The sequence below is a fragment of the Fonsecaea erecta genome (genome assembly GCF_001651985.1).
Source record: "Fonsecaea erecta strain CBS 125763 chromosome Unknown Scaff3, whole genome shotgun sequence".
Lineage (NCBI taxonomy): Eukaryota > Fungi > Ascomycota > Eurotiomycetes > Chaetothyriales > Herpotrichiellaceae > Fonsecaea > Fonsecaea erecta.
In genome coordinates, this window is record NW_017387246.1 from 2,332,384 (window position 1) to 2,357,571 (window position 25,188).

Consider the following 25,188-nt stretch of genomic DNA (forward strand, 5'->3'; position numbering starts at 1 on the left):
CTGTGCTACCTCGTCTTGCAGCGTCACGCCACAAAAGGTGGTAGACCAGGTGGGGAGACAGGCAGGTGGATAGGAGCTGAGCAAAGGTATTCCAGCCACAGGCATCAGCAGCAACACGACCTGGGGAGGGACCCTTTTATTCCTCGCAACATGTGAGTGTTGGTCAGGGGCTTATTCAGCCCTAGATACCCGGTCTCTACCTGAGTAACAACCTAGGGAAGAACCCCTTCTTATGTCGGGAGAGAGGGAGGTAATAATACGAACCACTTGGCCAGAGGTAGGCGTGAGATAGGCGCGAAGGATCGAAACGAGGTCAAGGGAACCTCTGTGATGACGAGTATGGACTCACTCGGTAACGCATTATTACGTCTGGCATACCCAAGAGTACGAGCAAGGTAGACCTCATATACCTATAGGAAGCCCAATATGGTCCTCGACCCCGAGACAACTTAGGTGTGATAGGACTTTGTTGAATTTCCCGGCCTTTTGTGCGTTTGTTTTTGGGTTTCAATTATGATCTGCATACGAATCACATTTTCCAGTGCTATTTTCTCTCTCTCTCTCTCTCTCACTCGCTCTGTCTCCGGTGCGCTTGCATAGCAACTATATCTCGTGGGATGTGTGGGGGATGATTGGATTAAGCAAGAAATTCTTTCGCTTCAAAATCTTCCGCAAAGCAAAAAAAGGGGTCACAAAAAAGACGATATAAAGGGAGAGATAGAGAGGGATAAGGGTAAACAAAGAACCGGGGCCCGCAAGGTGGCGAGCCCATCGCGCTGTAGTCGTGGCTGTACAGTTTTCTTGCTTTTTTTCACTCCTATTTTCGTTCGCCCGCTCATAGCAGAGCCTGCCTGCCTGCCTGGTTACCCTCTCACTTGTATATTGCGTACAGTAGAGGTGGGGTTGGAAGGAAGACAGGGAGGCGAGAGGATAGAGAACAATTCGACCTCTCCAGATCCCGCACTCGCCCTCAATGTCGCGCATCTAGGGCTATGCAGGTAATAGACTCGGAATCAAGAGCGGAAGGTCAGGAAATCCGCAGCCTGCATTGTTCAAATCAAAAATGGTTAGCACGGGGTCCGAGACGATCGCTCAATGGCACGAATGGCAAAACCTCGTGCAGCAGAGCATTGAGTTGATGGAAGCCGAATTGTGCAAAACTCACCTTGTCAATATTATAGTCGAATTTCTCCAGCGCTGCAAGGCTTTCCTCCCGTGACCATCCCATCGCAGTCAGTCTCTTGAGGATCGGGTCGTCGTGTTCCGTACCCGTACTCAGCGCCCGACCGATCTGAGGCCGTTCCGCCTTTGACCGGGGCGGGGATGACGCCGGTGGTGGTGCAACGATTGCCGGGGTGGGGGAAGAAACACCCGATGGCCCTTGCGGTGGTGAAGGTGTGGAAACTTCCGGGGCCTGCGCCTGACTTTGTGGGAGACTAGCGGCTGATGGTGATGGCGCGCTGTCACTTGCGTTGGCGTTCAATGGCGCGAAGAGAGCATCCCAGTCGTGTGAGACAGGGGAAGTTGCCGGTTGTGCTTGCTGGGGAGGTGCAGATGTCGTGACAGCGGAATAGAAATCCTCATTTCCAACCTTGGGCGCCCCGTTTGTCACTGGGCCCGAAGGAAATTGCGCACGCGACGGTTGCGGAGGCGAATCGAATGTCGGGTCAAACTCTGGTGCAGCACTCTTCGGAGGACTGAAGACAGCGTCCTCGTCATCCTCGTCGTCATCATCATCTTCCACCGGGGCAGCTCCCACGCCTGAAAAGGCAGAGTCAAAGTCAAACGGTGCCCCTGCCGTGGGTGGTGGCGCCGTAGCTTTGCTATCAGAGGGACTTCTTGATTGGACCTCAGGACCATATGCGGGCGGAACTCCACTAGGAGGAGGAGCAGGATGACTAGAGCCACCAGCCGTTGGAGGGGGTGAAGTAGGGTCCTCACGCTCTGGGAGCAAGCCCTTGTACTCGCGGGGAAACTGGTTTGGGTTGTCCTCGGGTACAGCATCGCCATAACTAGGCGGGGACTGTTGGGATTCTACCCCCGGCAGGGAGCTCGCATTCGACAAGGAGCCGGCCATGGCAGGGCGTGGTGCTGCTAGTGTGTTATTGTTCGGCTCTGGTGCGGCTTCCGGTTGCTTGCCAGCTCTCACATCAGTCGGGGTCTCTCGAGGCGGAGACCTTGTGTTGAAGTCGTCGTCGAACTTCATGGGCGTCTCGTCGTCACTGTATTCGCTACTATCGTCATCATCGCCGCCAAGTTCCTGAATAGCTGGGAATTCATCGTTCGCTCCGCTTTTCGGCTTGTCCATCTCGGCAAAAGCAGCGTCAAAATCAGCAGCCTTCTGAGATGCTGAACGCTGATGGGCCAGCCCTCCAAAGAAGTCGTCGAAATTCTGCTCAGCGGCTTTCGAGGGCGCCGAGGGCTGCGGACTGGTCGGTTTCTCACCGTTGGTTGTGGCAACGGCGGCAGCGGCGCCTGCACCAGCGGCGACCGCTGCAGCACCAGCTCCTGCAGCAATCACTGTGGGGTCGACGCCCGGAGTGTCAGAGCGTGATCCTGGAAACGCCCCAGGAATGTCTTTCGCTTGGTCGGCGGAAGCCTTGCCGAAGGTTTCGTCCACCGTTGTTTCTCCAGTGGAGGGCTCAGGTAGTGTTCTACGGACTGATTCCTGTTCTTCATCAGGTGCTGCGGCTGTGAAGGGATCTTCGGTTGAATTCTTGTGGTCGGACGGGCTGGTAGTGGATGCAGGAGTCAGTGCTTGAGGGGTCTCATTGGGACTCAGCCTGCTGGCTGGTTCCGCGACCTTGACGGAGGAACTGATGGAATCCTCTCTCTCGAGGGGACGGCGGAAGGGAAGTGCTGCCGAGGTGATCTGTCGGGACTGGGGCGGAGCAGGAGGCTCAGCAGCGTCTCTGGGCGTGGATGAAGAAGCTGGGGAGTCAAGCTGTGGGAGATTTTGTTGCCCGGCTGGAGTCGATGGCTGGCCCGAGAAAGAGGTTGCGGGAGCAGGAGCCGCGGGCGCAAATGAAGGCCCGAATATGCTGTCGAAAGCACTCTGACTGTCTCTTGGTTCACCCCCGCTGGCTGCAGGCGGGAAGGCTGTGTCCGTTGTCCGCCTGAAGAATGGATTGGAGCTTGTAGATGGCGCAGGGCTTACAACAGGAGGGCTTTTGACCGTGGGCATGGGAATATTCCGTGCTTCTTCCAACTCCTTCTTGGAGGCTTCCACTTGTCGAGCCGACTCCTCGGCCTCTCGTTGAGCGTCCTCGACTTCCTTCTGAGCAGCAGCAATCTCGGCCTTTATTCTATCTCGCTCGGCCTCGTTAGTAGCCAACTGCTTCTTGTTGATTGCGACCAAACCTTTCTGCTGCCGCGCATCGGACTTGACCTTTTCGAGTTGCGGTTTCAGCTGTTCAATCTCCTGATTCAACTGTCGAATTCGTTCCTTTAGCGAAGTGTTCTCACGTTGATCGGCGTCGAGGGCAGCGCGGAGTTGCTGGTGTTGGGTTGCAAGATCTTGATGGGTACCGTCGATCATGGCCATTTCCTGTTGCAGCCGCTTCGTGTCGTTCTTGGAAGCCGTCAGCTGTTCTTTGAGAACCTTAACCTCTTGGACCTCCTTTTCGTAAAGAGACCTGAGCTGAGCTAGTCTGCCTTCGAAGGCCTTCTTCTGTGCAGATGCACCAGATAGTTCTTGCTCTGTTTGCCGTTTGTCCGTTTGAAGGTCCGTCATTTGCTTGGACAAGCTGCTGACTTGATTGGACAAATTACCTAGTTCGCTGGTCTCGTTTGTAAGTTTCGAACTGATCTCTGGATCTGCATCCCCCAGAAGGTCATCTGGTTGCGCTTTCGGTTGCGGTGCGGGCGACCCGGTCGATTGAGGGATGATACTTTGACCAAACGAACTAGTCGGCACAAACGGTTTGAATTGTGAGGCCGTCATCTGCGGTGTCAGAACACCTGGGGGATTTGCGAACGGCCCAGCATCCGTTCCGCCCGTTGACTGAGATACTTGAGCAGGCGCGACTGCAGCAACTGGGGGGGGAGGACCGAACGCGTCGAGTCCAAACAAGTCGTCTGCAGCAGATCGTGGTTTTGTTGGCGCGGCATTCTCGAATGCCGGAGCAGTCGGCTGAGGTGGAGCAATCTGGAGCTTGCGCATGCTGGGAGGAACGAGAGCTGGGGGGAGAGAGGCAGGCAGAATGCCTCGTCCATCCTTCGTTCCTCGCTGTTGTCGGATCAAGTACATGGCCACTGCAAACTCGTCTCTGTTCAACTGACCTTCAGAGTTGATGTCCGCCAGATCCCAAATTTGAGCCAAGATCTCTTCCGGCAGCCTAGCATTCCCGAAGAACTCGACTGCTTGGTCTCCAGTAATAAAGCCCCTTCCTTGGCGATCGACCGTCGCGAAAATACTGTCGAATCGAGCTTTGTCCGCTGGAGTGATGAGCCAGGGCTCACCCGTCGATTGCGCCGACAATGTGAGCGGCGTGCTTACTTGCGGCTGCCGCGTGATCGGGCTTTGTGGGCGAGCACCGTAGGTCACACCAGGGATCGTACTGGAGCCCGGCCGTGATCCACTAGTGACCCGTGCAGCCGGTCGGCGGGTTGCAGCCTCATAAAGACCCGGAGGAAGTGTGCTGGGAACGCCGCGCATCTGGCCTGACCTGTAGGAAGCTAGAAGATGCATGGCGATCACAAACTCTGTGACATCCAAGGCGCCCCGACCTTGCGTGTCAGAGAGACCCCATATCCGCCCGAGTACCTCGTTGGGCAACCTCGCTTTTTCAAATATTTGTTTAGCTAGCAAACCGGAGAGCAAACCGTTCTCCGCGCCTGATTTTTCAAACATGGTCGAATACTCTGCGACCTTCTCTGCTGTCAGGGCTGGCACCCGGATCGGAGGAGGACCTGCTGGAGTTGGGCTGGCAGGAGGTCCTGTGGACTGCTGGACGACAGGTTGGGCGGGCTGGGGGGGTGGAAGGGGTTGAGCCGGGTTTTCGGACTGGGGCGTGTCGAATCGAGGGAGAGGTCCAGCTGCGATTGTTAGCTGAGTGATCTCCAGACGTTCTCAACGAAGCATACTCTGAGTCGCCAGTTGGGCCGAAGGTGAACGCCCATTTTGCGCATGGCCAATGAGTCGGAGCACGACTCCAAAGCCTGCTGGTGTGAGAAAGCCTCGATTTTCAGTATCGGCAATCTGCCAGATCTAGTAAATTATCAACAAGAGCGCACAGAATGTCCCCCATTTCTTCTGACCTGTCCTAAGACGTCCGGCGGTAGCTTTGTCCGCTCAAAGAATTTGACGGCCACATCTCCAGAGACAGCTCCGAACCCATCGGGGTCCGCTTCTTTCAGGAGCTGGCCGTAGACTCGCCTCTCCTCCGCGGTTAAGTTGAGGTTCGGATGCCCTGGATTTGAGCGTGTCAGCGGCCTAGCTGAACAAACACCGTCGTGAGCAGGATTGGCGCACCTGAAGCAGCTGATCCAATCGTCTCCGCCATGACCGGGCGTGATAGGCTTGTTGTGCGATCGGGATACTTCTAAATGTCGCGCATGGATGGCATGAAGAGGTTATGGTGACGTGCAGGTAGGAAAGAAGATGACGCGCAAGTGAATCTGAACCGAGCTCAATGCAAAAGAGACAACTTTTATCTCGCGGGAACACAGGAATAGGTGACAATGGTGTCTAAGGAAATGGCTGGAAGTGATACGGGATGGAGAGAGAAATGGAGATGAGTGATGGGGTGGATCGCGATGACGAACGAGGAGCCCTGCGGCTGCCAAGCCTGGAGCTCCAAGCTAGAGGCACCAGTAAAAGTATGGACTGGGGTCACAACGTGCCCGGATGTTTACCTAGGTACGACGAGATTAAGCATCAACGCATACCCCGTAGGTGCCCCGTAATTAGGGGTGATTCCAGTCTGATCAAGTCACGACCGGTGGTGCTGGCGATGAATGGCTTGTGACAATTATGCACCGTTGATGCAGCCTATGTCATGTTCTGTCTCGCAGAGACTATCTTCAACCGCACAATTCAACTTCCAATTCTTGGTCGGTGGAATCCCAGGCTTGACTCTGAAATATCCCTTGCTCCTGCACTCCTTGCAAATAGACTCTCACAAGCTCTCGAGAAGACCAAACGTGGCAAGACACAAACACTAGTGCTCAATCTCTCCCTCATCACCCTCTTCGATCGAATCGCTGGCCACTTCCTCGTAGTCTCTCTCCAATGCTGCCAGATCCTCACGAGCCTCGGAGAATTCACCTTCTTCCATACCCTCACCAACGTACCAGTGGACGAACGCACGCTTCGAGTACATCAAATCGAACTTGTGGGACAGGGCAGACCATGCTTCGGCAATGGCAGTGGTGTTCGAGAGCATGCAACTATGATTGTATTAGATAGGGATACAAGGTGCGTGGAAAGGTGACTTACACTGCGCGATTAACCTTGGCAAGATCACCGTTGGGCACCATCTGCGGAGGCTGGTAACAGATACCAATCTTGAAGCCAGTCGGGCACCAGTCCACGAATTGAATTGTACGCTTCGTCTTCAGAGTAGCGACGGCCTGGTGCACGTCGTTGGGAACCACGTCTCCGCGGTAGAGCAAGCAAGTGGCCATATATTTGCCGTTGCGGGGATCGCATTTGACCATCTGGTTGTTTGGTTCGAAGCAGGACATGGAGATTTCTTGGACTGAGTGGGCTTCATGCTGCGCCTTGGCTGCTGACACGACAGGTGCGTAGGCCACGAGAGGGAAATGGATGCGTGGGTATGGCACCAGGTTGGTCTGAAACTCAGCAAGATCGACGTTCAGGGATCCATCGAATCGGAGGGAAGCAGTGATGGAGGACACAACTATTCCTTATGTCAGCTAGCTCGTGTCATTGGGAGGAGTGATGTCCACCTTGAGCGATGAGTCTGTTCAGGTTTTCGTAGTTGGGCCGCTCGATGCCTAGATTGCGCCTGCAGATGTCGTAAATGGCTTCATTGTCTACCATGAAACTGCAGTCAGAATGCTCCAGAGTGGTGTGCGTTGTGAGAATCGAGTTGTATGGCTCGACCACGGAGGTGGCGACTTGAGGAGCTGGGTAGACGCAGAATTCCAGTTTGCACTTCTTGCCATAATCAACCGAGAGACGTTCCATCAACAAGGCACCAAATCCGGAGCCAGTACCACCACCGAATGAATGGAAAACAAGGAAGCCCTGAAGACCACTGCAGTTATCGGCCACACGGCGAACTTTGTCGAGCACTTGATCAATCAGCTCCTTGCCGACCGTGTAGTGTCCTCGAGCATAGTTGTTTGAAGCATCCTCTTTGCCAGTGATCATCTGTTCAGGGTGGAAAAGACTGCGGTAGGTGCCGGTCCGGACCTCATCGACGACATTGGGCTCGAGATCACAGTAGATGGTTCGGGGGACGTATTTGCCGTTGCCTGTGCACAACGCAATCAGCAACGAAGAGTCAAGGGAAAAGAGTTTGGATGTCATACCCGTCTCGGAGAAGAAGGTGCTGAAGCCTTGGTCTGGATCAGCGGCTTTGCGTTCTTCGGTAAGGTATCCATCGGGCTGGTACAAGTCAATCGGTGGTCGGAGGCAACGATAACGGTCGAACCACTCACCTGGATTCCGTGCTCCAAGCAGTACAGCTACGAGAATCAGTAATTGCCCAAGGAAGAGATGACCGTTGATAAGGAAGATTGTTTACCTCCCAGCATGAGTTGGCAATTTGACAGCCAGCCTGGCCAACTACAGGTGCAGATGCAGGTCAGCTTGGTTATCACAAATTCTCTTTACAGGGGCTCCGAAGGGTCGGTCAGGGACGCGTGCAGGGATGGGTCACGTACCGTTCAAGCTGATGACTTCTCTCATGGTGAAGCGGTTCAGGAAAGGGATGAGGAGGGGATGAAGGACTAGATGTGAGATGGAGGGATGCTAAACAAGTCAAGACAAGACAAAGAACAGGGAAAGAATCAATTGTTGATGGGGAGGGATGCGGTGGTGGTTGTAATTGTGGGGTGGCTGCGAAAGGAGCCTCGATTTGTTGACAGCGCGCTCTTTCTTTCACCGCCTGTCCCTGCCCCATGCAGCCAATCACAACGGCGTGAACGGTTTGCTCCACAGGTTCGCGTCACGGCCAATTAAATCGCCGGCGCCGAAGTTTGGTCACAACGGTCCTTCACCACCTTGTGCGCACACGACCGACATCGTCCTTTCAGGTGTTTGTCAGATAGTTCCATTTCTTCGTGTCAATGGCATATCAACTACTCCTCCTCCTCTGGGTCCTATGGTCATTCTGTGCCTTCGCCAACGTGGAGAAGGTCATTTTTCTCGCTCCTCCCGCTGAAGAACTGCCCCAAGATGCGAGTATCGACAATCTGTTTCTGACACGCCTGTCGGAACAATACTCAAGTGTCAGAACTCAAATCAATGCAAGCTTCCCCAGCGCAGACTCCCCTAAGGGAACTGAGAGCTGGTTCTTGCTTGAAGGTCTTCGCCCCGGGGCACGGTATGAGCTTCGAATATGTTGGCTGGCAACTGTAGGGCGTCCCTTCTCCTGGTGACTGTGGCTGACTCTTCCCAGCAACCTACATCCTTCTGGCTCTATACGCACACTCTGGACCATACCTTCGCGACTCCCGACCTTCTGAGTTCACTGAGTGCCTACGCTTATGCCCGCCATGCACAGCTTGATTCTGAGGATAGTCAGAGACTCCTGCTCCGGAAGGTCAAGGTTCCTACAAGCGACATCGGGTCAACTTTCCTCTTTCTCCAGGTGGTCGCTGCGGCGGACTACTTTAGCTTGAACCAGACTCTGATGGAGATCGTGCCCCCAGTGGCTGTGGACGTAATTTTAGACCCATATGTTTTCAACGTCTTCCCAAGGTCACTTGCTCCGACGGGACTATATCTCCTCGTGATCGCAGCGGGAGCGTGGTCCCTCTCCGGCTGGATTTCAAGGCTCTTGGCCAGCCCTGCGGTACAGCAGGTTCAATTGCGAGTAAAGAAAAATACTTGATGCTGCTCATGACCTGACCATCGAGAAAGGATCCTGCAGCTGATCGAACTCTGTCATCAGCGAGAAGAGCGGAAACTCTTCGGTATACGAGGGAAGACTCGGAATTCCGGATCCGTCCGGTGAGAAGTAGTCAGCTTCTTGCATCTGACCGAAATCGGCTCGCGGGAACGGCGGGATCGGATCTGCGGCGTCCTCGTCATTGTACGCCAATGTTCCAGAGGTGGTCAGTACAGGACCGCGGCTCTCGGGCGGCATGTCGAACCGCAGCTGCCATGGCGGCGCAGGGTCACCCGACTCCTCTGTGGCATCGAACAGGGCCGTCGTGCCATTGTTGTTTGGAGCGGCGGCTTCTGTGACCGAAACTTGACTGGGAGTGTGATTGCCGGTGGTTTCTTTGCTTGAGTCTGTACCGTTTGTCTTGTTGATAGGATCGCCGAAGATGTTGTGGATGTCCTGCCTTCGTTTCTGCATCTGCATCTGGTCTCGTCGTCGAATATGCTCGATCGCGGCAAGTCGCAGATAGCTGGTGATCTCATAGTGTCGGCGAGCCGACATGTCATCCTTGGCCATGATTGCCAAGATAGCCTCCGCTTGGGAAATGCTGCTGAGCAAGGGAAACGACTTGTCGAAGTCGCCAAAAATGGCAAACCCGATCACCATGGCCGAGATGAATGCGCTGTTGGTGATCATGAACAGTCGTTTGGGTACTCCCGGGGTATGAACAATATCAGTTGCGATCTCAACACTCCTCAGCGCAGCGTCAATACAGGCTTCGCTGAGAGTCATGGTTACCGAGTTCCCAGCGCTGTCCTCGTCGTCAGAACGGCCTTTGATCTTCGAGGATACCTTGAAGATCAGAAATGGTCTTGTCAGAAGAATGATCGACCAATAATAAGAACCCTTTAGATGGGCGATGCCGATGGTTTGTGTCAGTGTCGGAGCAGTAGAGCCGCCCTTCTGGTCCAGACTGTCAGCTTGCAGGCCTGCTGGCAGTTGCATGGTCCAGTCTCGGTATTGTCGGGAGATGCTCTCCACAAGCTGAACCGAGACTTCTCGACGACAATAGACCTCGTTCAAGATCCGCTCAAAGATGAAACATATCCTGAGTGTCGCCGAGGTATTGCGTCCATTCATCTGGATATCTTCGTAGTCTCTGGTCGATCGATTCCAAGACACGCTTCCCCCATCGACTTCTGATGTTGCTGGTGGTCGGCCAAGTGAGCCGCTCATGTACAGGTCGAGGACACGCAAGCTCTTCCACACTCGTTCTCGCGCCAGCCTTTCTCTCGGCTCGAACAGGTTTGATATATCGCTCCTGTGCAATCCTAGAGCATATGCAGCTCGCACGGCGATGCCCAGCAGCATAAATGCGCCATTTCGTCTCACAGCGGACAACATGTAGAACGTGATCAGGGCGTACGCTTGAACAGTCAGGACGCTGGGGTCTTCCAAGAAACTCGAGACTCCAATTTCTCGACCACGTGAGAAGTAAAACTCGGCCTGATCCAGGTCGGTCGCGTCGCGAGTCAAGGCTCCGATGGCCATGACCAGATAATATATGGAACTGTTAAAATCCGTTTCAGCGGCCGGATCGCACGTCCATGCACACAGATGCTGGGTGATGTCGTCAGGGTCGAACAGATCAATCACACCACTCGACGCCAGTAGATAATGTTTGATCAGATCCTGAGCCTCGGCCAAGCTGGGTTTGGGATGTTGCGACTGAGCAGGCGTTGGCGCCTTAGGAGGTGGAATTACTTCGCACATAGCATGCCGCAGGGGGTCGGAGGTCAATTGACACTCCCCTATCTCTGCCTTTACTAAGCGGCGGATGTTCTGGACAAACGCCAGGTTGCTCGAGTCACCTACAAAGATGAACTTGCCGCGACCATCCCGGAGCAGTCTGGCCAGCTTCGGCACCGGCGCTCTCGACACGAGGGCGTCCGGATCCTTTTCATACTGGGGAGACTTTGGAGCGCTTCTCGAACCCGACAGCGTCAGGAGCGATTCAATGGCGATCTCGGCATCGTTGTTCTCGTTCAAGGCATCCTTGAGGGTGATGGGATGAGACGACGCCGTGCTGCTCTGGCGCTGTGAGCTTCGCTTGGAGTAGGCTTCGGTGAAGATGCATTCAGCCTCGCGACACCGTCGCTTGCAGAGCAAGCAAGGTTGTTGGCCATCGCATTTTTCCTTCCTCCGCTTGCAGGTGTCACAGGCCCGCGCCACTCGTTTCCGGTCTTCGTCCTTGACGCGTGGACGAGGCATGGGGCCACTCGGAGGCTGCAATCATCAGCCTCGTAGCCTTGCGATGCCGATAACGATGACTCACGGGTCGCTTTCCGGGGATTTTGATGGGTGCAGGTGGGTGAGAGAACTCGGATATGGCACCTTCGTGGAGTTTGGGAAATGGAGGTTCGGTGATCAACTTGGGAAGCGTCGGAAGCGGGCATGAGAAAACTTGGGGGGGGTGAGTGATGGAGGGCGGCCTAGTAGCCCCCGTGACCGCCTAAAATTGGCGCCCCCTCGGTGCCCCGAAGTCTTGGCCACGTCGCGGGGAAAAGGCCCAATCGCGTGCCGCGTATAGGTAAAGCGGATAGTTTAGGGGGCCCCGGTGGTCCAGGTGGGTGAGGGGCTTCGGGATTCGGTTCAACTGGCAAGCTCAGTGGCTGGGGGACGCCCATATCCCGAAAAAGAATACGCCGTCCTTGCATTTTGAGACTGGAATCGAGGCTCCTCATGTATATTCCGTACAAAGAATGCGCATCATACATACATCAAACATCAATATCAACATGACCAGCAGCTCCAGTGCGGTCTTCAGAAGCCGCGACCCATACCTTCGGTCACCAGCGCTTCACCGGATTCTCCTTTGGCGGACAGCGGGGCCATTCCGATGTCATATCTCAGTTCCTTTTTGGCCTTCTCGTCACCTTGCCGGGGGACGAATTCGACAATCAAAGAATCCTTGACCGCAAAGACCGAGTCGTCATCGAGGTACTTGCTATCCTTGTCGAATATCTGGGTCGTTATGGGTTTGAAACCCTCAGCCAACACCTGTACAACGATCAGCAGCCGGTCTTGGGGAGGGGAAAGGACATCAATACGCACGATGAAATGAATGTGGGCGGGTCGATATGGGTGTCTGTCGAGCAATTGCAGCAGTTTGCCAGCTGGTCCGTCGTATGGAATAGGGTAAGGAGTCGGTCTCAGACAGTAGAAACCGTACTCTCCGTTCTCGTCCGTGTAGAACTTGCCGCATAGGTTCGACTTGGGCTGGTTCTCGTCCTGTTGTTCGTACAATCCTGCACCCATCTTTGTCAGCGCTCACTTCCCGACCACCAGGGAATTATCCACACGGACCATTTGTGGATGCTTGCCACACATCAACTGACGCATTCGCCAACGGTTTCTTGGTCGTGACATCCACAACTTGACCATATAGATACACAACTTCGGCATCGTCCGGCGTGTTGTCCGCGATGCTGTCGCCTTTCTTTCGGATGGTATGGTCAGTCTGAAAGAAGGGACCCAGGATGGCACTCTGAGTGGCCAGATCGGCAGCTTCGGCAGCCTTCTTGTATGTGATCTCGTCCACGAGCCTGCACAGTCAGCCAATTCATTCGATCCTATAGTAGTTGGTAACCTACGTCTCCAAGCCGACAACGTCGCACACTAGTTGACCCTCATTTCGTCTGTCGTTGCTCATCTGGCCAGCCCAGTTGAGCAGCTGAACACCCTCGGCCCATTCGTCCACGGTCAACTCAACTTCTCGAGCAAAGTCGTGGAGGTGTCTGGTCAAGCTGGTCATGACTTCCCGCATCCGGGGGGATGTCTTGGGGCCCATGGCATTGATGACATTTTGGGTGAAGTTGGGATCATAGCGCGGGGCGCTGGTTTTGGTTTCACCAGACATACTGGACGAGAGTTATGGATGTGACTTCGCGACAGACGACGAGAGCAAGGGGGGAAGTGTCAGGCTTTTGTAGGAGGATTGATTTTGGTGTCAGGGGCGGAAGAGAATGGAAGATGACTGTGGACGTTGGACGCAGATGGGAGGATCCCCGTGCTTCAAATAGGATTGGGAATCGCGATGAATTGTTTCGTGGAGCGACATCATCGGCATCAGAACGTGGAGTTCGCAGCACTGGTCACGACCCCAGACGGAAAAACAGTCAGCAACAGAAGATGGCCAGGAACCATACGGAAGTGTGTACGAAGTTCGCGTCGCCGGCTTCAACCCACACAATACGCACATCCCACAGTACCCCGCCCCGAACACTCCCTGCATCGGATCCCGTGCTGCTTGTTGCTGCTACTTTTAACCGCCTTGAAACTGGTCCCTAACTGGTCCCCAGAGCCGAGTCAGGTTAGTTAAGTCACGCTAATAGAGTGAGCCATACCATAGGAAGCTAGCCCTCCCACGCTGCTTGAAACTCGGAAGCAAATTGGCATCACGTCGCCTATTTCACTCCGAATCGGCTCCAGCTTCGGACCACGCACTTCCGTCTCCCTCCACCATACCATACGAGGTACACCACAATGTGATATTGTCTCCCTGCACACTCGCTGTCGACTATCCTCTTCTCTGTGGCGTGACGATCTTGTACGTGCTTCTGACGTACCCGATAGCCCGATACGCCATTATTAAACAAGACGGAACCCTCCGCTATCCGACCTATCGAGTGGCCTGACCCATCTTCTCCCCAGCAACTACTGTGTGGACTCTGGAGTAGCAGATCGCATTGAATCCACCTCCATCGTTGTATTTCCCCGGTGCCTCACCGTCCATAGTGGCGCAGTGTGGCTAGGATACAGAAGTCGGCATTGCACATCCGCCTAGCGCAGCTTCATCGAAGAGACTGAATTGGGAAGTAGACGCAACCGACGAGATGCACGGTATCTGCCACAGGATTCAGGATGTCGGCTCGAACAAGGCTATCCTCGCCGAGCTGGTGACATGTGCTGCAAGGAAAAACAAATCAAAATGATCTAAATTGGTCATGGGGGCCGAACGGCCCTCTACGCAAGACAGTCGTCGCTCCTCTGCAACCACCCAGGTCGAGATCAAGCTACGGAACCAAGACGAATTGAACACACCCATGAGCAAAGCGGGAGAAGGAAAAGAAGCTCTTCCACAACTGCTGCCACCCCGTTCTTCAACCCGCCAACTGCCAGTCGAGATCGAAGCCGGCCATGCCGCTGGCCGTTGACTTCGTGGCACCAATCTGAAGCCAGGAATGGTTTGATGCTGTGTTACCGACTGATTGCTCTTGGTTGTGTGGCTGTCTCGTCCTTGGACCACAACACCTGTTGCACATTCTTCGCTTGCTGTTGTTCTGTGGTCCCTATCCATCCTACCAAGATCGGGACCAGACTTCCTCCGTCCACCCCTTCTTCACCTGCACTGATTTCTTTCTTTCAAGATGTTTCTAATGAGCAGGAAGAGTCCAGCTATGCAACGGGGCCCAAACAAGTGCCCAGCGTTTGTTCCTCGTGTCTCGTCAAAATGTCGCCTAGAGCCTCGTCTATAGCGACGACCTCATCAACAGCACAGCCTTCTCCGAAACCAAGTTCCAGGTCTAAATACCAAATCTCGCCAAAACGGCCTTTGGCATCATCATTCTTTCATGCCTCCCTTCTTCCCTCACCTCAGTCTCCGCTCACGCGCTCCCCTCCTCCACGACCCCCAAGACCAAAGACTTCCCTTCCAAACCTCCGGCCAACAATTATCCTCTCGCCGCTCTCGATTCCACCACCTTGCGCCTATCGTCTGCCAACGCCCAGCCATTGCTCGCGGTCAGGCAGGTTTTCGGACGACGTCTTTGGGTCGCTCCCAGAATATTTGCGGGCTTCACTGATATCACCAGACGGAGGGGAGGAGCACAGTTCGCCTTGCAGTGTGGTGTCACTACCCAGTCGAAATCATTGCTCGTCGCCTCTCTCACTCAGCGCCGCCACGAAAGACCGCTACGATTCCTGCGACATTCCCCGTAGGTCTCTTGTGCGTCTCAACAGTCAGCACCGGACCCGCCCAGCCACTGACTCCTCCACTTCGAGTGTCACAAAATGTGGCGGTCCAATGCCAAACAAAGTCAGGGCCATGGACAGCTTTGAGTGTGCGATCCATCAGTGTCGGTCCCTCGGATCTCAAATATCGGCTGAACCAGGCCAGACCCATTCGCCTATCGCAAACACATCGGGTTTGCGCGATAGCCCATCTTCATTCTTGCCCCGCTCGAAACAGGGATCCAACACCGTCGACCCGGAACAGCCACACCTCGAAATATGTCATCTGTCCCAGCACGGCGCACATCTCGATTGGGACGACCAGCTCGCCTTGAAGTCTTGGCACGTCTTCATCTTCCGCCACAGACGTCTCCTGCGCATGGTGTTCACCGTGTTGTTTGTGATCGTGGCGTCAACGGCTATCGCGGGCGGTGTGATTTGGAAGTTGACAACGCGTGAGTGCAGGCCCCCCTTTTTTCCTTTGCGTTCTCTCTTTCCGTTCAGCAGCGTGTCGTCGCCTTTAGTGGCTGGGCAATGGACGGTGGGGTGTAAGCTTCTGGCTTTGTATCCCTGTGTTTCATTTGAAACGACCTTCCCTGGTACCAGTCATCTATCTACCTGTATACTTCAGACTGAGAGTGGGCTGTGCTAACTTCAGTGGATCAAGTGGACGAAGTGCAGTAATCAGCGAGCGACTGTGTAGCTCTATCTTACGACCCTCACCCCCAGCCACAACCCTACCACGATATATTAGAGTCCATCTGGCATGGACATCTTGGAATGAAGATTTATTGAGAAACAAATACACAATCAGACAGAATCAGGAAGTGATAAATTCAAGCGTTCCCTCTTAGTTTGAGGTATCTTATTCCCCAAGGGGATTGCCTCTTGAGACGGGGTTGTATTTTCACTACTTCTACTACTACTACTTCTTCGTATTCGTCTTCTTGGTCTCCTTTTTTGACTTCTTGCCCTTGTGTTTGGGCTCGACGCCATTCTGCTTTGGCTGCTTCTGCTCGTCCTGACCCTGCTTCTTGCGATCCGCCACTCTGGGATCCAGTCCTCTGGCCTTCAGCCACTTTTTCTCCGCCCTCTCGATGAATCCCTGGTCTTCCTCGTCGTTGAAGCCGCCGAAGTCGTCGCCCGCCGCGGCCGCCACGTCCGCCTCGTCCGCCGCGTCGCCACTGTCGGTGTATGACCCGTGGTCTCTGCCCGTGACGGCGCGCCGTGACTCCGGGTGCTCGACTCCGTTCGCGTGCTCCCCGTTCTTCTTCGGCGTCGGCCCCGTCTTCTTCAACTTGCACACGAAAAACCCATCCACGTTCTCCCGGTGAGGAAAGTACCGTCTCGTCAGCGTCATCCGGTCGTCGAACTTCTTGTTCATGTAGCTCTTGAATCCCTCGGATCCGAAGTTCCCCAATCCCGTATCGACGATCTTGACGTTGGGTCGTTTCCGCAGGATGTATTGAACCACGCCCTCGTTCTCTTCGACGGTCACCGAGCAGGTGGAATACACGATGTACCCGCCGGTCTTGCTGGCGTGGTCGGTCGAATCGATGGCGGCGAGGAGAAGTTGTTTCTGTAGATGCGGCAAGGCCAGGAAATCACGTTCGTTCTTGGACGTTTTCACGCTGGGGTCTTTGCCGATGACGCCCGTGCCAGAGCAGGGTGCGTCCAGTAGGACCCGATCGAAGCCGCCGAGGATTTTCGGGAAAGCCTTTTGCGCGTCGTAGTTACAGACAATGGTGTTCTTGCACCCGAGTCGGTGGATGTTACCAATGAGACCTTTGGCTCGCTGGCGGTTGGCGTCGTTGGCAAATACAACGCCAGTGTTGCGCATCAAAGCCGAAATATAGGTGGTTTTGCCGCCGGGGGCGGCGGCCATATCCAAGATCCGTTCATTTGGTTGAGGTGCGAGGGCCATGACGGGGAGGAAGGAGGAGGCAGCTTGCAGAATGTAGTGTCCGGCAAGATACTCTGGTGTGGCACCCAGCGGTACGGGTGCCTCAAAAACTTGAAGGCCGACCTTGGACCATTTTCCAACAGGCTCCAAGACAACTCCTCGATTGATTAATGCTTGGGCCAGCGTGCGCCGATTGGTCCGGAGGGTGTTTGTCCGGAGGACGACCGGCCGGGGTGTCTCATTGGCCTCGAAGAAGGCGAATGCTTCGGCCGGGGTAAAGAGCGAGAAAAGCTTCTCGGCTAGGAATGGTGTATAACCGTAGTATGTACAGACGTCCGCCAGCAGCTGTTCGGTGTAATCAGCCCTCGATTTACTTTTGTCTGCGAGTTCTGAGAAGTTGCCCAGGATGCGTATGGTCTCGGTCATTCTTGTGCGAATAATGGATAGGTCGGGAGCAAGGCCCTGTGCGTTGACTGTGTCCAGCACACCTTCATCTTTAGCAATATTTGTTTGTAGGGCTGCATCTTCCAACTCTTGCTTGGCCTCCGCATCCTCCTGTGCCTGTTGTAGGTCAAGCTTTCGCGAAAGACCTTCGATGTTGGCAGCGGTGAGTTTCGCCTCGGCATCGGATTCGTCCTCGTCATCGGAAAACATGCGCCGCGGGCGTTCGTCTTGGTCTGAATCGAAGACGGAGTCGTCGGAGAGGTCTCCGTCGAGATCTGCCTGTACCAGTTCATCGTCGTCATCTTCATCCCCCTCGCTTTCCAGGTCTGACAGAGAGACCGTGTTTAATGCCACTTCGGTGGCGTCAAGATCGCTCTCTTCGCCTTCATCCTCCTCGTCCCCATCGATCCCTTCAGACGCGGTGGTGGGTATGGGAGGTGGGACGGTTATCTGGGCGTCGCTGTTGACCAGTTTGACTTTTGCTTTTGTAGCTGTCTTAGCCGGCAGTGTGGTAGTGCCATTCCGAAACGCCCGATCGAGGTTGACGAGTTTCTTTGAGGCATCCGTGGTCGTCTGCGGCAGTTTCTCATCCCACTTCCTGCGTTTTCGGGCAGGCTTCTCAGGCTCTGCGTGGGCGGACTTGCGCTTCAGATTGATCCCCAGCTCCTCCAGGGTGGCCGGAGGACCTTGTTTTCTCATACGACGTCCCACGCCCATGGTTTGAGGACCTTCTGGCTGGGCGGGTGCGGTGAGGATGAACTTTGGAGAGAAATTTTGGACGGTAAAAAAAACCAGTTGAGGTCCGTCCAAGAGGGCTAGCGGCCGTGGCTCGTATTAAAATGCACCGAGGGTGGTCTAGTGCGTCGATGCCGAGGCCAAAAGGCCAAGAGGAGCGGCCCATTGGCTACGGCCTCGACACTAGCAAAGTTAGATCATCTTAAGCGATGGCAAGGGGCGGCCATCCCCGCTCCGCGAAAAGAGCCCGACCCCTCCACAATATATCCACACCTGGCCGCCCTATCTGCCAGCCTGTCCCAGCTGAACGGTAGGCAAATCAAAATTTACACATCCACTCAGGCTGGAACGTCCCTCCTTCGGGACGCTGAGGCCAGTGGACCTGGAGCGGACAGGGATGGACTGCGTCTCTTGCGGAATGGGTACGGGCCAAACCTTGATCTGTGTGTGACGGGCCTTGTATTTCCAATTCCTCGAGAGGTGGTGGTGCCACGTCCCTTTTCGGTTCAGGTCCGTGTTGAGTTCTTCTATCTCAGGACCTCCTTCTCACTTTCACCCCCCCTTCCCATCAAAAAACCCCCGGCCTTCGCGTCTGGCCAAACGCCCTCAACATCCGTTCTCATTATGTTCCAGAGAACCGGCCTGTCCCCGTCCAACGTCTCCGAAGCATCGACGTCGTCGCAGCCCTCGGCCGCCCAGTTTTCGGGCACCAGTGACGCTGCGTCACCCGAGGCGAGAAAATATGTCACTCAGGCTTGCCAGCCCTGTCGTGCCAAACGCTCCAAGGTTTGACCCAATCCCCTTGACCAGAAAGGAAGGGAAAAAAGAAAGGACTGTTGACCGCTTCAAGTGTGACAATGCCCATCCCACCTGTTCAGCATGTGTGGCGCGAGGGACCCTCTGTGTCTACTCCGATGTCGACCGCCGGAGAGGTAAATTGAGGGCGAACGAGACCGATGCCCTACAGGAGAGAGTCCGGCGATCCGAAGGCATCATAAATGTTCTGACGCACGGGTCCGAGGACGAAGCTTACGACCTGTTGAGGAGGATGAGGCTTAACCCGGCTCAATCTCCAGGTCCCGAGGGGTTGCCAGACTGGACGCACTCTCGGGAGAGAGAGACCGATTTTAATACCACGGTAAGCGGAATTCTGCCTCCTTCAAAGGACCTGTAGGACCATGTGGCCCCGACCTACCTTTTTCGTACGAAAGCCCAGGTTGCGTGCGAGGACCGTCGTTGAGGCTGGCGGGCGGACACATTGACCCGGGTCTGGCGTGCTAATCTCTGGGCAGGTTGCACGGGTCTACACGGTGAACGACCTGCCACCCGAAAATTTGGTACTGGAAGGTATAAGAGCATACTTTAATTGCACCTATACGCTGTTGTATATCTACGAAAAGCAAGAGATGGACGACATCTTGAACCGGGTGTACCGAACCCACGACCCTGTCGACAATGCGACCCTGTGCGAACTCTGCGCCGTAGCCGCTGTCGGAGGCCACTATGATGGGGATAAGTTTGACGGGCCGGTCATGGAAGCCTTCTATCAGACCGCCACGATTTATATGAGTGACTGTATCGAGTCACAATGGCTGCGAGGCATGAGAGTTGTCCTGTCTCTCGGCATTATTTCGTCTATGACCAAGCGCACGAGTGCTCGATTATCGATCGGTACGCCGATCCTAGAAAATTTTTCGAGATCCGGAAACAGCTGATGTTGGTTGATAGCGTCTGGATTGAGACTGGCTCGGTGGGCGCGTCAGCGGCAGCAAGATAACTTGCCCTGGGTGACCTACCGCAAAGTCTACCGGTCGCTTATTTTTATGGAATGGTGAGTAGAATTCCAGCGACTTTGCCTCGCCGACTTTTGACATCTCGACAGCTGGCTTGCCTCCAGTCTCGGATATCAGCCTGATCTCAATAGCGAAGAGGCCGAGGTGAGTCCAGTTACCGGTGAGAGAAGAAGATTCACAGGGTTAAATGAAATGTCCAGTTTACCAGACAAGACATTATCGAAGTTCAGCCGGCAACCGAGAACCGCATCCAAGCCGAAATTTGCACTGTTGGTCTTATGATGGCAGGTATTCTGCAGGACGTCCACAAGTCGAGTTCGGCCGTGTTCTCCATTGTCGAGAAGCATTCGAGGATATTAGGTGAGTGGCAGGAAAAACTACCTGACTCGATGAAACTGGATGCGCTCGCGAAAGGCTCCGGGAATGTGTTTCCGGAGCCGCAACGACGAGCCCTTATTCTCGTACATGTTTTATTTCTGGGAGCAAAAATGATGCTCCAGAGACGACTATTGGTGGAAATGGCAAACTGTCGAATGAAGAGGCGATGGACGCTGGATGGAACCCTGATGCAAGGTGAGAGCGTCCAGAGGGAGTGTATCGAGGCCGCCGAATTGTGTGTCCATCTGCTCGATATACTGGGGTATACCAGACAAAAAATGCGCAATTGTTGGCTCTGTGTGTAAGTCTCAGCCCCCGACGTCGAAAGCCGACTCTCTGCGGGAGCCAATCAAGCGCTGATACTTTTTTTTCTTCTCATCCCGCCAGTGGGCACGCGTTTAGCGCCTGCAGTGTCCTCCTTTTCGCGACGGCTCAGCGACTCCTATACGACCAGAGAGACAGGGTTCAGGTCTACCTCTCCAAATCACAGGAATGCATCAATATGCTCGCCAGCTGCAGCGTTGTCGACCGTGTGGCAAACTCCTTGCTTCAGATCGTCCGGCCGCTGCACCAAGATCTTCTGCGACTAGCTACCATCGAATCCAGCAGTCGTCCGAAGAGCGGAATCTACGATCTACTCGAAAACCCACATGCGGACGCTGCCACCGGTACATCCACGGCTGCGAGAATGCGAGGGTGGTCCCCGGGGGCTCAGCCATATCCGGGCTCTACCGGCGAACCCAGTACGACGCCACCAATCCGCACCGCCGCTATACCGGCCATGCAGAATGCGATTGAAGTTCTGGGAAATCCGTTCGGCCTTCCAAGAAGGCTAAATACCGAATCGTTCGCCACAGGGGACCCTAACGTTCCGAGTTGGTGGAATTGACGATATTGCGTGCCGCTATGGCTCTTGGCATGGTCCGTTGATCAGAACCGCGCCCAGATAAAGTGCTAAAAAATATGGTTAGATAGAGGGGCTTCGCTTGTTGCCGAATTAAAGTTTGGTGGCTTGAATCGAGGTACTTGGGGTGTTGTATAGACGCAGTTAGAGACAGAGCGCTTGAAACATTACTTGATTGAGCATGGTATGGTGTGATTCGTCCGTGGATGGAATAGAATGATTTGATTATGGACCATTTGGATGGATGGTGGATGTTGTGCCGGCTGGACTGATGTCCCGCTCGCTCGATACATGGAAAAAGGGGATAGAAGAATCAGAGATGGACCAATGAATAGAAGGACGGATGATCGCAGAACGGATTGATGAATTGATGGGAGGATGATCAGCTGATGGATGGATGAGCTGAGGGATGGACGAGTCGTGGTTGGCTGGATAACTGTATGCGTGGACTGAAAGTATGGATGGACGCAGGTATTCAGTATTGCCCGCTTTTCGTTCTCCAGCCCAGTGATGTGGTTGGTCGATTGGCTCAGGCTTCGCAGTGCTGTGAGAGGCTACGATATGTTACGGAAATGGAGTGGTTGATAGAGTGATTCGATGAGTCGATGAGGGGTTGATATGGGATTGGTGATGATCGATGAGAGATTGCAAAAGAAAAAAAAACTGATGGGTGATGCCTTGAGGCAGGATGCACGGATAGATGGAATGATGGGATGATTTGGCGGATGGACGGACAGAAGTATGGACGCTGGGATGCAGAGTGGACGTCTTGCGGGATTGATGGATTGATGGTGAATGCATGACAACATTGATGACCTGTTGTATGATGCGTGTGAAGATCGATGACGTTTTGGATGGAATGGATGAATGGATGGATTGGCTGCTATGAGGAAGATGGAGGATGCCAGTGCTGGATGAGAGTGGTAGAGAGGCAGGCAATAGCCGCATATGATGGCAATAGACGGTCATCACTCCTTTTGACCGACAATCTCATGAACGCTTTCCGCAGAATATGCAAATGTTCCCGGTCTCAAATTATCGACGACTTCACCATCAACTAGGCCCGGTGCCAAAGGATGATGCCCTCCTTCTTCAGCTTTGTTCTGAAATCTTGTTCTCTCCGTGATCAGATTGGGTATCCAACCCTTCTCCTGTCTGCCGTGCCCTCGGGTGAGCTGGCTACTGACCGTTTACGGGGCCCACGAGTGGTGCCGGAGAGTTAGGGCCGGAGCCCTTCTTCATCTTCAGCGTGAGTGGGAATGGGTAGTCATCGGGTTCCTCTTCCTCACTGTGGGAAAGGTCAGCAAGTGTTCAAAGCGAACCAAACCACGCGCGGAACCTACGGTAATCTCCATGCAATGTAGTCTTCTGTGCTAAGGCCCTCCTTGCCCTCTTGCAACGAAGCAAAATCGCCCGGTGTCATCATACCAGTTCGGTCTCGAGGCGATCCTGGTACAGAGAGCGGCCTGGAAATCTTCTGTTCGGTGCCACCAATGATATCGTCGAACTCATCGGCATCCGTGAACGAAGCAGGGTACGCGCGGCGCAAGGCAAGTTGTCGGGCCTTGACATATTCCATGCCCATCCGTTTCCAGTCTAGAAGGTCGCTGAGGCGCTCAGTGCGGTTTCGCTGGTTGATCCGTTGCCTCCGGGATTTGTTGGCGAATTCATACATGTAGTCGGTCAATTGATTGACTGATTCATCCACACCCTTAGTACGACGATCCACAATGTAGATACCGTAGTCAGAGGAGTTCTCGATGAGCTCCTAAATCGGGTAATCAGCCACTATCCCGATGAACAAAGAGAGATCTTCTCGACTACTTACCTCCATATAGCAACCGAAGCCGGAGAGGTTGGTGGTAATTGACGGCACACCCATGACAGTACATTCCGCCTATTGGACAATTAGCATCGGTCCCCCGGCTGTTTGGGTAATACATACAGGCGTATATCCCCAGGGCTCGTAATAGGAGGCAAACACGCCAAGGTGAGTACCTCGGACAAAGTCATCGTAATCCAGAGACAGAACCGGGTTCGCAGAGTTCAAGAACTCGGGGTGGAAGATGACTTTGACACGATCGTGCGTGTTGTTGAAGAGTTGGACGCGACGCAGTTGATTGAGGACCGGATCCTCGGAATCATTGACCATATTGTGGGTGACAATGGGCGGGAGCCCGTGGCGTTTCATGGCAAAGAGTCGCCGTCTAAGCATAACACGGTCGGCTGGAGTAATGAGCTCCTTGTCGTCCGGCATTGGATCTCCTTCCTTCCAGTGGACTGCCCTTTCGAACAACCTCCGACCAATACCATGCTGGATGTTGGAAACAGTGTCGGCCAGAGACTTCGTCACAGCTTGACCCTTGAGTGAATCGACCGAGAGAGATGTCGTCTGCGCTGGCATGATTAAGAATGCGACAATTGTTGTCTTGCTGCCTGCGTTCTGCATACGATAGTTCAGTCTCGCAAGCGACTCAATGAACATATCCACACCCTTGTTTCGATATTCATATCGACCTGCAGTGAAGTAGTAGAGCGTGTTGTCCAGGTCGAAATCCAAACGGCCATAGAAGTGGCCCCGAACAAATTCATGGATCTTTTCCTTCTGTACCGAGTGAAGATTTTGGAATTCATGTACGGCAGAGAACTTCTTAACGTTCAGGCCATTGGGTAGGACACCGTCAGGTTTCCGCTTCAGCAGGTGCTCACTTTCGAAGGCGGTGATATGGGAAACAGTCGTGAAGACGTCGGCTGAGTGCGCTGAGGCTCGTTCAATGCAGTAACGGTGGTAAATTCCACGTTTTCCTGCCTCTGCATCCACGTCGAAGAACTGCAGATTGTTGTAAAAGTCGACTGAGCCGGCGCAGAGGTATCGACCGAGGAGGGTTGCATGCGTAGTGAAGATGGTCGTCAAGTCCATCTGTCGCTTCTTAGTCAATGGCAGGGCGACTCCAGAGAGCCATTCGTGGAAGTGGGCGATGACTGCGCGATCGGTCTCGCGAGCGATAAACTAGATACCCGTCAGCGCTGATGTTTAATTGGTGTCCGTGCCAGCACTTACTTCGCCCAGGAACCACGCCACCAAATATCCAAATACGATGGCCTCGTTTGTTTCATGATCCCCGGCAGGAGAAGGGATCCCAGCTGCAGCCCACAGATCACCCTTCCATTCATCCAACCATCGGTAACCGGTTCCGGTATTAATGAGGAGGACTCTCGGGGCGCCTTCAATCAGCCAGCGGCCATACATGAGCTCAATACCACGTTCTTGCATAGACGAAATAGTATCTCGAAGAGGGCCCGGTGGCGGATCGAGAGTTTCGACCTCAACTGCGGCCTGCGAATGTTAGTCGATGCTTGCAATTGAGGAGCATATCTCACTTACCGAGTTCTTGTTGAGAGGGCCGATGAGCGTATACCTGTCGCCATATTCTGCTGTTGTCACGGGAGCTTTGGACTTGAGCACTGAGTAGATGCCACCCACTGGTCCAGATTAGCACATGCTGAAATGCAACCGATCGATTGGTGAGTACCTCGATTTGCAACCTCCGTTGCAACCTCAAAGAGCAGATGGTTCTTTATGTCCCTCTTCTTTTCCGTTTCACCGTTCATCTTGCCGGTCTGGTCTCGTGTGCCTTCGTTTGCGAAGCAAGGTACGCGGCGTTTGTCAAGTGGGCAAAATCTGCAGACAACAGCTTACCCCACAGCCAACGGAAGCTCGCAGGTAGGATGAACAGCTCAACAACAGGGTGGTGTGAGGTCGAGAGTCGAAGGTGAGGGGTCGCGGAGCTCTAATAGAAAGCTCGACGCAACAGTTTCCGCTAGCAAGGAGAGAGTAGAGGATGGGAATCCGTGAACGGTGTTACGAGGGCAACTGTTGAAAAGAAATTGAGGCAGGCTGGGGCGATGGCACCACGCAGCAAGCGATCTCTGTCTGGGGTGGAGGTCGAGGCGTAGACAAGGGTGGAAGCTCCACTGCGAGGCAAGGGAAGTAAAAGA

At 54.2% G+C, this 25,188-nt stretch overlaps 7 protein-coding genes across 7 annotated transcripts; 2 read left to right on the top strand and 5 right to left on the bottom strand.

The window, feature by feature from the left end:
- Window positions 1-1,057: 1,057 nt before the first annotated feature.
- On the bottom strand, window positions 1,058-5,504 carry AYL99_04094 (hypothetical protein; the record flags this gene model as incomplete). The annotated part of the gene is made up of 4 exons (XM_018835608.1): window positions 1,058-5,037; window positions 5,086-5,209; window positions 5,260-5,411; window positions 5,474-5,504. 4 exons carry the CDS (start codon window positions 5,502-5,504, stop codon window positions 1,058-1,060), a joined length of 4,287 nt encoding a protein of 1,428 aa, XP_018695258.1.
- A 657-nt stretch (window positions 5,505-6,161) lies between these two features.
- On the bottom strand, window positions 6,162-7,879 carry AYL99_04095 (tubulin alpha chain; the record flags this gene model as incomplete). The annotated part of the gene is made up of 7 exons (XM_018835609.1): window positions 6,162-6,390; window positions 6,440-6,863; window positions 6,913-7,443; window positions 7,501-7,576; window positions 7,630-7,656; window positions 7,716-7,756; window positions 7,855-7,879. 7 exons carry the CDS (start codon window positions 7,877-7,879, stop codon window positions 6,162-6,164), a joined length of 1,353 nt encoding a protein of 450 aa, XP_018695259.1.
- Window positions 7,880-8,259: 380 nt separating this feature from the next.
- Window positions 8,260-9,012, top strand: AYL99_04096 (hypothetical protein; the record flags this gene model as incomplete). The annotated part of the gene is made up of 3 exons (XM_018835610.1): window positions 8,260-8,547; window positions 8,592-8,855; window positions 8,935-9,012. The coding sequence occupies 3 exons, from the start codon at window positions 8,260-8,262 to the stop codon at window positions 9,010-9,012; spliced, it is 630 nt and encodes a 209-aa protein (XP_018695260.1).
- Window positions 9,013-9,032: 20 nt separating this feature from the next.
- Window positions 9,033-12,939, bottom strand: AYL99_04097 (hypothetical protein; the record flags this gene model as incomplete). The annotated part of the gene is made up of 6 exons (XM_018835611.1): window positions 9,033-11,306; window positions 11,356-11,483; window positions 11,864-12,080; window positions 12,135-12,328; window positions 12,387-12,625; window positions 12,674-12,939. 6 exons carry the CDS (start codon window positions 12,937-12,939, stop codon window positions 9,033-9,035), a joined length of 3,318 nt encoding a protein of 1,105 aa, XP_018695261.1.
- A 3,018-nt stretch (window positions 12,940-15,957) lies between these two features.
- AYL99_04098 (ribosomal RNA small subunit methyltransferase B) lies at window positions 15,958-18,096 on the bottom strand (the record flags this gene model as incomplete). The annotated part of the gene is made up of 1 exon (XM_018835612.1): window positions 15,958-18,096. The coding sequence occupies one exon, from the start codon at window positions 18,094-18,096 to the stop codon at window positions 15,958-15,960; it is 2,139 nt and encodes a 712-aa protein (XP_018695262.1).
- Window positions 18,097-18,738: 642 nt separating this feature from the next.
- AYL99_04099 (hypothetical protein) lies at window positions 18,739-21,174 on the top strand (the record flags this gene model as incomplete). Its single annotated transcript, XM_018835613.1, has 7 exons — window positions 18,739-18,900; window positions 18,965-19,252; window positions 19,407-19,785; window positions 19,843-19,945; window positions 19,997-20,051; window positions 20,108-20,520; window positions 20,673-21,174. 7 exons carry the CDS (start codon window positions 18,739-18,741, stop codon window positions 21,172-21,174), a joined length of 1,902 nt encoding a protein of 633 aa, XP_018695263.1.
- Window positions 21,175-22,368: 1,194 nt separating this feature from the next.
- AYL99_04100 (glycogen [starch] synthase) lies at window positions 22,369-24,801 on the bottom strand (the record flags this gene model as incomplete). The annotated part of the gene is made up of 7 exons (XM_018835614.1): window positions 22,369-22,477; window positions 22,533-22,957; window positions 23,018-23,086; window positions 23,135-24,199; window positions 24,251-24,526; window positions 24,575-24,672; window positions 24,723-24,801. The coding sequence occupies 7 exons, from the start codon at window positions 24,799-24,801 to the stop codon at window positions 22,369-22,371; spliced, it is 2,121 nt and encodes a 706-aa protein (XP_018695264.1).
- Between the last annotated feature and the right edge of the window lie 387 nt (window positions 24,802-25,188).